The following is a 13,563-nucleotide window of genomic DNA, read 5'->3' as shown; positions in this document are numbered from 1 at the left end:
CTATAATAATACATTATAGTATGAATGTATTATATTCTACATGTATATATTCTTCTGCAGAAGGGCATTACGCTACTTTGATTTTAAATAACATTTACCTACGTTACATAAGTTACAAATTTGAAAAATGCGTCTATAATTATGAAAATGGACAATTGAAATATTAATGCTCAGAGCTCATTAGGCACTTATTAGTTGTTAATTATTATAAATAGGTATTAAATGGCTTATACGCTTTTACTATAATATTTTTGTATTATTTACTAATCATTAAAACAAATATAATATTATTTACTATTTAGTATATAATTAGTTGAATCAATAGTGAAGTAGTGATAAATGATAATACATTATAAAATATTATTTATAATACTATATACCAACTATGGGGAGGGGGTGCACTGCCGTGCATTTGCTGCACCTCCTTGACTTCAAATTTTTTTTAAAAAAATTGAATGGTATTATACACACCTATAGGCTATAATATTATATTTATAATATTAAATAATCATAAATAACATTAATAATTATAATTTAAAATATTATACAATGTATAATATGTATATAATAGAATTAGAATTCGGCATATAGGTACTATGCACAATGCACACACTGATAAAATTTCTGGCAGTGCATATGCAGATCCTGGTTTAGGTGCAGTGCATACGTATACTAATCGAAACTGTATGAACTTGGAAATAGTAAAACTTTTTAATTTGCACTTAAAAATATTTAAACATACAACGTTATGAGTAATAGGTACATATATAGTGTACAGTTTTATAGTAAAGTCGATGTAATAGAAATCCCAACACTTATAACACTGAATTAATATGTTAAGATAAAATATTCGAATTAAAATATCGACCTCCTTTCTATGAATCGCTAATTACTATTGACTTGATAACATAAGTACTTATTATATTGTCAGCCGTGAATTTTATTATTTACACAAAGTTAAGGTCGGCGAGACAAGTTGAGAAATTGCCTAAATTTTCCCCCTTAAATATTAACTACCAAGAGTCGCCCTAAGGGAAAAAATGTAGGCAATTTCTTAACTAGTCGTCGCCGCCCGTAACTTGGTGTTGTATTTTTGAAAAATGCTCAATTTGTAATTCCTCATCACAGGGTGACGTGCACGACAAAACCTCAAAATATAATTGCGCACTATTTAACCACCAAAATCGGTTATACAATATATTATATACAATAATTAATAATATAAGTATAAGATTCTCATTGGTGACGTCTCAGCCCCTTATCTCAGACAACACAAGTGTACCTGCCTTTGAACGGTGCGGCGATGGTATGATGCATGTACAGCGCTTGCGCTTGCCGCGACGTGTCCTTATAATAACACTTACACTGTGCTCTGATAATAATAAATTATGTACACACGTACTTCGCACATGTAATGTTGCAGTCATTCTGTGACGCGGGACGTTTCCTCAACGAGGACCGTCGGCCACTGTAAATGTCCGTTATCTGCGGTGATGAACTATTTTTTTCAATTCTTATATCCATTTAGCTTAAGTAGGTATATATTCGTAAAAGTAGACGAGTGTAACTGCGGACAATCATCGCTATCAAACCTAACGCCCGGACGGATTATGTGGCACAAAGACGACGAACTCCATCGGCCGCGGCCACGTTGGTCGAATCATTACTGTACACGAATTCAGCACCATCTACACCATTACGAAAATAATGGTAAGCAATATAATTATAAATTCAGGGCTGTGAATATATGGCACTATAAATAAGAGTAACACACGTGCATGCAGTATGCAAAAGTTTTAATAATTAACGTGATTAATTTCTAATTTATTAAATAAGTTTGTGATGTGTATAATGTTACGCACACTAAATCCAGTAGATTCGTTTGATTTGTTATTTTTTTTTACTTCAAACAGTAAGTACACGATCAAAGTATTATATTATCAAACAACATTTACATAACTTACATTAAATATTTAAATTGTAATATACATAGTTGAATTTATTAAATAAATATTTATTAAAATCGGGAAGTCCCTCTGTTATAATAGTGACCTACTCAAGAGTATAGAGTAGGTCACTATTATGATCAATGATAATTACGCGCATATATTAAATTTTAATTTAGTAATAAATCATTGTATACAATTTTTAGTCAAGACCATAATATATTATGACTACATTATATTTTTTGGTCAGCTCCCATTTCGCCGCCGTTTCATTTCGCCGCGGTACCATTTCGCCGAATTTATTTTTATATAATTAATGATTTTTTTTAAACTAGTTAAAATTATTCGTTGTGTTTAATTAAATAACTAACTGATTAAATAATTTTTTCATTTTGAGTTACAAAATCTCTTTCCTGTCTTAAAATGAAGTTTCAACTTCTTTATAAATCTATAGAAATAAATAAATAAATTTATATTTAGGTAGTGTAGGTATCTAGATCTACTATATAGTTATCTTTATATATATATCAATAAATTAAACTATCTATAATTTAGGTCGTAGTATATTATTAAACATCTTCAATATTTAAATAATTTTATCTTAAAAATCGTAACTTTTCTTTTAATCATTACGTATATAGTACAATATAATTATTATTTTTAAATTTTAATTATTATTATTTCGTATTTTAAATAAATAAATAAAAAAGTGTGGTCAAGTGAGTAACGCTCTGTTGTATAGTAGGTCACTATAATAATTGTTATATTAAATTTGAATCTAATGATAAGTATCATTGTATACGAAAAACAATTTTGAACAGAGATGATTTGTCAGCCTGGAATATAATTTACAGTGGTTGGTATAAAAGATGGTTTATGTTTTAATGGCCTGAATATATCAAAGTTTAAGTTTTTTTATAATTATTGTTAGTCAAACTTATGGAAAATCTTGTATTCTATTTTCAACTCTTACCCACTTATACAAAACTTTTTATGAATTATATCTACAAAATAATTTGCAAATATTCATGATTTTGACGAATTTTTGTCAATATTTGAACTTCAAACACTAATAAAAAAAATTATGCTTATTTATTCTTATAATTTTTGAATTCAACCAAAAATTTTTTAACGATATTTATATAAAAAAAAACTAAAAAAACAAATATTTCAAATACCTATAAATAGCATTAAAATAAGTGAAATATTTTAAAAAGAAAATTATGTAAAGAAAATTCCAATCTAAATAATTGGTGAAATTTTCAAGTACCTACAACTTATACTTCTTGAATTATAACAAATATTTAAATTCGTTTGAGGATAAATCGTTATAGTTACGCAACATTTTTCCTATAGTAATGCTTAGAGTTTTCTTTATATAGCTAATTGAAGGAAAACTTATGGCAAACTTACTGTTGAATTTTTATCTGGCCTTAGATATATACATAAAAAATTTCATGATTTTTTAACTACAAAATTACTTGCAAATTTTCGCGATTTTGACATATTTCGTAAAAATTCAAACTACAAACGCTTATAAAAAAAAATTGTGACTAACGATCTTTGATTTGTTTTAACTTCAATAAGAACAAGGCACTCATACGGCACTGGCTGTGTTGTTTACTTTGTAATTATCGCTGCGACGACACACTATTCATTCTATTTTTTTAATATAATTTTTGGGGATTTATCAATCGATAACTTCAGAATTAAGATAGTATTATAACACTTAACTCCGGAATACACAAGGATAGTTTTTCAAGAAAGGATAGCAAGCTAGCTATTCCCAGTGCCTATCCTGGCTTAAAAAATGCTAGCTCAAAAAAAAAAAAATACATAACCATATTTTCAGAAAAAAATTATTTGAAAATTTTGCGGCGAAATAGGTCGGCGGCTAAATGGGATACGACCTATTTTTTGTGGGCCGCTATCAAAAACAAATAAAATTTTCTTCTGATATTTGTTGGCTGTTTAAACACTAAACAATTTATTATTGCAGTGTTGGGGCACATTTACATTTATAATTTCTTTCTATTAAGAAATAATATTACTATTAATTAAATTAAACATGCATGATGTGTCAATTTAATTAATTATATTAATTTTAATAGTCATATTATATGTAAAAAATAATGATATATTTACCCAAGATCAAAACAAAAAAATATGTACAATATCATTATAATAGTATCTACAAACATAAAATAAATTATAATGATCATTTCGTATAATAATATAATAATACAACAAAAATAATATAAACATACTATTTGTTATTATTATTATATAAATAAATTGATAAATAAAATTAAGTCTTCTTTCATTTAAAAACTTCCTCTTAGGATTTTTTAATATCTGCTCAAAGTTTAATTTTTTTAATAAATTACTTTTTATAAGCAAAATTATTATGGATGATAATTAGTAAGTTATTAGTTTATGTCAAAATATAATAATAGTTTTGTACAAAATACCACTAAATAATTTTAAGTTAATAAATGTGTGGACTAGATATTAATTACGAGTATATGTATTTAGGGCTCACAAGCTGCAGACATAGTCCATATTTTCTTTTTGATTAGAGATTGTATATTACTGTAATCTTGAGAAATGAATTATATTATTTAGTTAGATAAGTATTATATATGTTGAAAGATTTGTTTGTTTATAATTTCATAAAGAAAATTGTATAGATACACTTAGACTAAGTATTTAGTAAATTCACAATATATACGCTTAAAATTTAATTTTAGATTCTGAGCCGAGAGATGAATGTATTGATTTTACAATGTTGTGTGTTTTTTTTTTTATTTTTATTATTATTTTTTTTTTGTCTGTGTACACGAGAACGTGTCGAAATAATGCTTAGATATTCAACTTCAGTAGCTCCGGTTCGAAAGTGAATCTAGTTTATGCATTGGGGAGGTCATTTTTTGAAATTCCCAATAGTTTTCAAAAGCACCGGAAAAAACCAAAAACAAATTAAGAAAAAACGGGAATTTTTACGCAAAACTAGTTTTCGACCAAAATGATTTTTTATATGGTTGTAACTCAAAAACTAACACTGTAAAAATTTGAAATTTTCACCAAATGTTGATGTTAGTGTTATTTATATACAGTTAAATTTCCAAAAAATTTTGACTTTTTTTGAGTTATTTAAAAACACAGAAATTTTCGATTTTTCTGAGAATTCTTTTTTGAAGTATCGATAAAAAATTTTCGGATGGCCAAAAAAACTTGAAAATTGAATACAAGATTCCTTATAGTTGTTCTTATTGTAGTTAAAAAAAATCAAAAATCGTTGGTCACAATTTTTTTTTATCAGCGTTTATAGTTCAATTTTTACGATATATGTTAAAATCACGAAAATTTGCAAGTAATTTTGAAGTTGAAAAATCATAAAATTTTTTGTGTTTATAACTAAGGATTAAAATACAACACTAAGTTTTTTCGAGTAGCTTTAGAGAAAACTCGAAGCATCATTATAGGAAAAATTTTAAGTGCGTTTGAATTTTAATTTTTTACGAAATAGTGTACCTAACGATAATGATTTATCCTCAAATGATTTTAAATATTTGTTATTATTTAAAAAGTATAAATCACAGATACTTGAAAATTTAATCAGTAATAAATATTGGCATTTTCTTTACATAATTTAATTTCCAAAATATTTTGACGTTTTTTTAGGTATTTATAGACAACTGAAATTTTTCTGAAAATTTTTTTTTTAGTGTCGATAAAATTTTTTTTGGCGTGTTCTAAATATTTGAAAAATTAATACAAAGTTTCTCATAAGTTATTCTTATAGTGAATAAAAAATTATAAGAATACGTAGGCATAATTTTTTTTTACTAGCATTAGAAGTTCAAATATTGACAAAAATTCGTCAAAATCATGAATATTTGCAAACTATTTTGTAGGTATAATTCATAAAAGTTTTTGTATAAGTAGTATAAGAGTTGAAAATTTAATACAAGATTTTCCATAAGTTTAGCTTATAATAATTATAAAGAACCTAAATTTTGGTGTATTCAGGCCATTAAAACATAAACCACCTTTATCACCAACCACTGGAAGTTATATCTTGGCTGACAAATCATCTCAGTTCAGAGTCGTTTTTCGTATACATTGATACCTATCATTGGATTCAAATTTAATACATCCATTATAGTGACCTACTATACAGTAGAGCGGTAGCTACCTACTTTTAACTTTACCACTCTTTTTTTTACTTTTTAATTATTTTGAATCTTTTTGAACTATTTTTAAACATTTAAAATTGTTATTTCTATAAATGACTACAAAAATTATTGTGTCAAAATACTTAAAAATTGAATATAAGATCCTTCATAGGGTTTTTACTCGTATAAAAATATTAAAAATGTATAGGTAGGCAAATTGATTCATATACTTTTTAAATTATAATTGCTCAATATTGCTAAATTGTTCAAACTTTTTTTAGTTTCCTTTAAGCTTATTTGTACTTGATAAATTATAAAGAATTAATTTTTATCCAATATTTGAAAATGTAATACATGATTCCTATAATATTATATAAGAATTTCGTATTTAATTAAAAAATTTAGGTATAAGCAAAATTATTTTAAATACAAATTTGGACAGAATTACATATATTTTAATAATACATAACTATGATAATTATTTTGTTATTAATCAAAAAAAAAAATTATTTGTTAGGACTTAAAATATTACGTATGCTATAAATTTTATTATATGCTGTAGGTAAGTAATGACATTTTCAAAATATGTAAATTAATTTAAGATTAATTAATGTTATGAATCTATTCATACCGTTTTACGGCAAGAAGGTACTTTATTTTAATTTTTATTGTTGTTAAAAATTAAGTGCAATAATATAATATGGTATAAATATATACTAACACTAAATATATTAACATTCCTATAATATTATATACTTAATAGATCCACACGGCACCTAATTTATAGCAGAACGGTACTCACTTACCCGCTTTTTTACTTTGAAATGGTTTTGGATAAAAAGTTTGATGAAGTTTGTACCTTGAAGTCTGTGAAGAGTCCAAAATTCAAATTTAGCAATACTTAAAAAATAATTGGAAAAATAAACAAAAAATTATAGAAAAACTATAATTTTTATTCAAATTTATTTTCGGTTAGGCTAGGAATTTAGTGCAAACTCAAAAACAAATAACTGTAGATACTTGAAATTTTCACAATTTTACATGTTTTTGTAATCATTTTCTATACATAATTTAATTTACAAAACATTTGACTCTTTTTGAATTTTTAAAGACATTTAAAATTTCCATTTATTTAAATTGTTATTTTTATAAATGTTGAAAATGTTCACCAAATATTTATATGATAGGTAGCATTTTGAAAATGTTCAAACTCTTTTTAAGTTCTTTTTACACATTTGAAAATTTTCGTATTTTTTATAAGTGTCTATAAAAAGTTATTCGCCAATAAGAATGTTAAAAATATCTAAAATATAAAAGCACAGTTTATTTTTATAAGCTTTTTAAGTTTAAATTTGTGTGAAATTACATGGTTTTAACGGTTCCACGACAAAATATGCCTTAACCAAAATATCCCCGCAAAAATATTCCATGACATAAACTTTTTTATACATGTTATATAAATAGTAATACATTTATAGAATAGTGAAGTGTGGCCCACCGTCGAATGGTGTTCAAATAGTAGTATCGGCGTCAAATAAAAAAAAACACAGGAATTTACTAGGTATATAATTTGAGGTTTATTGAATAAAAACACTATAGACTGAATATGTTATTATAATTTACGAGGTGCTCTGACTAAATAAAACTAAAAGATGCTCTGATTAAATAACACTAAAAGATGCTCTGCTTAAATAACACTAAAAGATGCTCTGCTTAAAATTACAAGATGCTCTGTTAAAACAAACTAGTCGTTTGTTCACTATCGACTTTACTCGACTGACTGCCGACCACCGACCGGGCCGTCGCAACGGTCCGTCCGAGGCCTTCAGTATGTGCTGACCCAGCCATTTCGGTCACGTAGTCCATCGTGGGAACCGAAATGGTCACACACTCCTTTACCCTGAGTCAACACATTTGTATATGAGTTTATATGTAGCCTACAGTACATACATACACACTACATACTCACCCATATACAACAATAGAAAAAAAATGTTCCTCAAAAATTAGATACTTGTTTATTTATTAAGCCAAAACAATTTTAATTAAATAATTACAATAAAATACATTAATAATAGCTGATACATATACCAACTGAGCTATAAGCTCGTATCTAGTATGCGGAGTTAAACGATATTATAATATTCGTTTAAAGTAAAATACTTATACAAATAAATTATGATATTAATAAATAAACATAACATGATAAAATAGACTTAAAAACAAAAATTAACATATTATAGGTACATATTAATATAATATACGATATTATGTTTATATATATATTGACTTTTTATGATTATATTTTTTTATTATAAAACAAGTTATAAAAATGGTACGGTTTTTGTCAACAATTATTACTTATTAGTAATAATAGTTATTACCTATAATACGAGTTACTAAAAAAAAAATTAAATATGGTACGGTTTATCAAACAATTATAGAATACAAAAATATTGAAATGGTTAGTCAAAAATTATACAAAATAAAACACGTATTATAATATTAAGTCATGCGCTATTGATTTTAAATATTTATTTTTGTTAGTGTCACTATAACCTTTTACAACAGCAACTAACCGCTCGTCCGAATCTTTATACTTACGCCTTTTTTTCTGTTGAGGCACTCCAGCTATTTGTTATTCCATTTTTGCCTCCTGCAATAGACCTTGTTCTCGCTTCAACATGTTTATGAATTTTCACACTGTTACATGGTTAGCTCCCAGTGCAGAATTAAATGCTCTATATGCTATCCCTCTACTGTATTATTTGTCCTGGGAGAACCTTGCATTACAGCATCAAACATATTCCATATTTTAATTGAAAAAGTAGGAGCTTAAGTAATACCATTGAACTCCGTATACTAGATACGAGCTTATAGCTCAGTTGGTATATGTATCAGCTATTATCAATGTATTTTATTGTAATTATTTAATTACAATTGTTTTGACTGAATAAATAAATAAGTATCTAATTTTTGAGGAATATTTTTTTTCTATTCTATAAATGTATTAGTATCTATGTAACATGTATAAAAAAGTTTGAATTTTGAATAAATATTTAAGGGGGATATTATGTCATGGAATATTTTTGCGGGAATATTTTGGTTTAGGGATATTTTTGCAGGAATATTTTGGTTAGGGGATATTTTGTCGGGGATATTTTGGCGTGTCACCGGTTTTAACTATGAATAACAATATTATCACTATTTTGTTTTAGTTCAAAACAATTATTCTTAAGAAAATAAAACTTACGTAATACTATATCAAAATATATTACATACATGATATTTTCAAATGCACTATTTTCGGAAAAAATTATTCCAACCTACTCTATTACCAATTGAAAAATAAATTACTTTACCTAATAGCAATATAAAAAAAACCACAATACAAAAGATGCTTAGTGTTTAGCTAATAATAACCGTTTCTACTCAGAATCATTTTTATATATATAGTTCACTGTAAGACATTTTAACATTTACTATAGCTACAGTAGAGCAGTACCCATTTGACCACATTTTCTTAAATTAAATTATAATATACAGTGTAATAAATTATTATTGAGTATATAAGTTGTGTTTTATACTTTTATAGTTCTTTATTTAATTTGCAAAAATATTTTGGAGATTTTATTAATTATTTCTAAGATTTTATACAAGTACAACATAATATATTATTTTACCAAATATCACACCCTAACTCCAAAGCTTATTAATATTCATATAAAAAAATGTAATTATTACTTCCTATTTATTTATGAATTAAATTTGTCATGTAATTTAAAATTAAAATAATAAAAATGTTTTAGGTAATTTTAAAATGAATACAGCTGCCAGCCACTCGAAATTAATAATACAGTATAACTAGCTTTAAACTATCCTGTTTAATATATGCTTTCTCGCATAAGACGCTGTTTTCCATCGGTCCCTATAGGCATTTCCGATACTTGTCAATATAAAAATCACCTGTTAAGACGCTCAGTTTTTCTCCATCTAATCGGATAAGACGCTATTTTGTTCAGGAAATTACAATAAATTTTAGTAATTGTGTGAAAATAAAAATAGAAATTTTACTCGTTTACGTGTTCTCGTCGTTTTATTTTATTGCTATATTTATTTTACATTACATAATATATAATATATTTATTATTAACAAAATTGAAAAGTTTCTTGCTGAAAAAAATTGTCAGAATCTAAAGCAAACAAAAATAGATCATTTTTTTAATATGTAATAAAAAATAACGTATACTATTATATAATAAATGTATTTCTTTTAAATTAAATTTAATAGCAAAAAATACATTTATATACCCGTTAAATTATACTCAATAACAAAAAAATAAACTCAATATTTCAATCATTTATTTTATTTTACAATGCTTGCATAAGACGCTTTTCAGTTTAAGACGATCTAGAGAACTGGTCACTTAAAGAGCGTCTTAAGCGAGTTTTACTGTATTTCTAATCTAATAGTAAAATATTGCAATATGTATATTTTAAATGTACTTATATCAGTGCGGTATTTGAGGTACTTACTTTACTTGATATAATATAATTGTAACTGTTAAAACTTTATTATTAGAGTAGTTTTTAAAGCATATTTTTTTTCATGATAAAATTACCATTTGTTATTAACTTTGGCACAATTAAAGGAATTGAAACTCACACGTCGGCAAATGGTTTTATCGATATTGACCATCATCAAGATCACATATATTATCCATTTTCCTATGTTATGGTCAATGATGACGTTCAAGAACAAGAACACCATCATTATACATTTCCTCAAATGTTGATAAGCCGTCCACCACCTCCACCAACACCAGAACCATCATCTATACCATCTTTGATGTTATCGTCACCACCTCTGCCGGACTCTTATTATGTTCACCAGCCATTTACCCCCACGATACAGCAATCTCAACAGCCATCTCTTCCACCACCAGTACTAGAATCATCACTCACAGTTGGCTGCAATACCATTCAGCAACAATTCCAGCAACGTATAAATTATTATGACTATAGTGGTAGGTGATCATGCTTCATGCACCACTAATCTAAACTCATCAACAATAGATACCGTTTTGTTATCAGGTACCTAGCTGGTATAGGTATGAACAAATAAATATATTTCTGTTTAGAAAGGAACTCCGAGGAATCGGCCACCAAAATGATAAAAAATGATTCACCTTCGACATGTTTAAGTCGATTGCATCTAGGAGAAAGAACCATTGACAACAGTATGAAGTCAACTGTCATCTTTGATAAAAACACGCATCGACAACAAACATCAAATAATAATAGATTATCAGAAGTAAGTCACCTGCTTAATTTGCATAATATATTCTAAGTACCTACACAAACTAAAAACCTACCAACAATATTATTACATACATTTTTTTATTATTAACAATAAAGCAAGCAAACAAAATCAAAACACAGTTTGAAATTACACTGGACAACGATAAGGTAGTAGATGTGTGCAAAAGGACTATATTGGCTGCTCTAAATAAAGTCATAGTTGGTAAGGTTTTTTTTGTATGATGTAACCTAGTTATTAATTGTATAGAAAACTAATTGCTCGTTTTTTTTTTAATTCATAGACAATTATGAATCTGCTTTGTACAAATTACGTAAAACTATTAGAATATTAGACGTATTGGTGTTTAACGAAGGTGGCAGCAGGATTGATACTGCCAAAATCAATACTGTAGGGCCATGGTTGGAAACATTAAAAGATATGGAACATAGAATTACACAAAATCAACAAAACCTACACAATAATGGCAATCACGATCCCGGTCAGTTCCTTAACAATTAATACAGACTACAATATGATAGTATAGCACTTAAAAAAAAGAAAAGTTTATTGATATATTTGTTTTCGAATGTTATTAAAAATATGTAATATAATTGAAGCATGTATAGTGTATACTATTATTAAGAAGAACATTTTCGAACAATATAATTATTGATTATATTATGATTAATATGTGAATGTGATAACACGATAACACTGATAACAATTAAAAATAGTACTTGAATTTATACTAAAAAAAATTTGAAATATCAAACATTTAGACATTCAATTTTAATCCTTCTTAATATATAGTTCATTTAAGTTATGTGTATAAACGTATTAAAAATAATTATTATGAACAACTTAATAACTATTATTATCTGCAATTTAAATTGGTAATTTCAAAATATTTTCAGCCACTGATAACTTTAATTAATTTTACTAAAACTATAAGAAATATAATCTGTATTGAAACTATATTTAAAATTTTAATTTTAATATAAGTAGTACTAGATAGATATTTGAACCGTTGAACCATTAATTATGAGATTAATAATAACTAACAACTATTAAATGTACACTGAATCTCATTGTCCGAGGTGCATGTCTGCACTAAAATAAAGTTATTAATAAAATCTTATAGGTACTTAAACACTTTTTTCAATTTATATATTTTTAGTTGAGTTTTTTAAATATAAATTTACATTATATTTTTGTATTAAAATTAATGTTTAGCTAAATTGTATTTCAGATAATAGATCAAAATCAAGAAGAGAAGACAGCTATCACAACAAGCAACTAAGACAACTAACTAGTAATAGGAGCAGTAGAAATAATATCATTAATAATGAAAACAGTGGTCAGTTATATCACTTTTGGTGGAAATCAAACTTAAGACGTTATCGAACTACGGGAAAGATTGTTTTAGAACAACATAGATATAATACCAATCCTCGTCGATATTACAGAAATAATTAATAATACCTACTTATAAATCAGGATTTTTCATTTTTGGGATTTTAATTTAATAATTAATACATCCAAGTGTCAACTAGTTCTGTAATTCTAAAAAAATAAATATTTAAGTTGTATTTAATAAATTTATATTCATTACAAATCATCATTTTTATCGTAACTGGTTGAGCTGTTATAGACAGCTATCAAAAAAAAAATGTTGTGAAAATTAAATAAAGTTTTCTTATAAGTTGTTCTTATTAAATTTAAAAAAAAAAACAAAAATCTTTAGCTATAATTTCTTTTATATATATATCTATAATAGTGTTTTAAGTTCAAATTTTTAAGAAATACATCGAAATCGAGACCTAATTTTTATATTTATTTTATATCTAAGGTTAAAAAATTTAACATTAAGTCTTCCTTCAAATAGTTATTATAGTTAATAGAGAAAACTCGAAGCGTCATTATAGGAAAAAATGTTATGAGCATCTGAGTTTTAAATTTTTATTAAATCGCGTAACGATTACGGTTTATCTTCAAATGACTTTAAATATTAGTTATTATTCAAAAAGTATAAATCGTAGATATTTGAAAATTTCACTAGTTACCTATTGCGATTGGCATTTTCTTTACAAAATTTAATTTTTAAATAGTTCGCTTATTTTAAGTTCAAATATTGGCT

General features: G+C 25.8%; 1 protein-coding gene across 1 annotated transcript; it reads left to right on the top strand.

The window, feature by feature from the left end:
- Positions 1 to 474: 474 nt before the first annotated feature.
- Positions 475 to 13,059, top strand: LOC114123265 (uncharacterized). Its single transcript, XM_027986171.2, has 6 exons — positions 475 to 1,710; positions 10,777 to 11,151; positions 11,266 to 11,438; positions 11,543 to 11,648; positions 11,728 to 11,925; positions 12,676 to 13,059. Exons 1-6 carry the CDS (start codon positions 1,494 to 1,496, stop codon positions 12,900 to 12,902), a joined length of 1,296 nt encoding a protein of 431 aa, XP_027841972.2. The 5' UTR covers positions 475 to 1,493; the 3' UTR covers positions 12,903 to 13,059.
- Positions 13,060 to 13,563: the final 504 nt, after the last annotated feature.

The sequence above is a fragment of the Aphis gossypii genome, chromosome X, assembly GCF_020184175.1.
Source record: "Aphis gossypii isolate Hap1 chromosome X, ASM2018417v2, whole genome shotgun sequence".
Classification (NCBI taxonomy): Eukaryota; Metazoa; Arthropoda; class Insecta; order Hemiptera; family Aphididae; genus Aphis; species Aphis gossypii.
The sequence above is the reverse complement of the archived record's forward strand: the minus strand, read 5'-3'. Positions and strand labels throughout refer to the sequence as shown.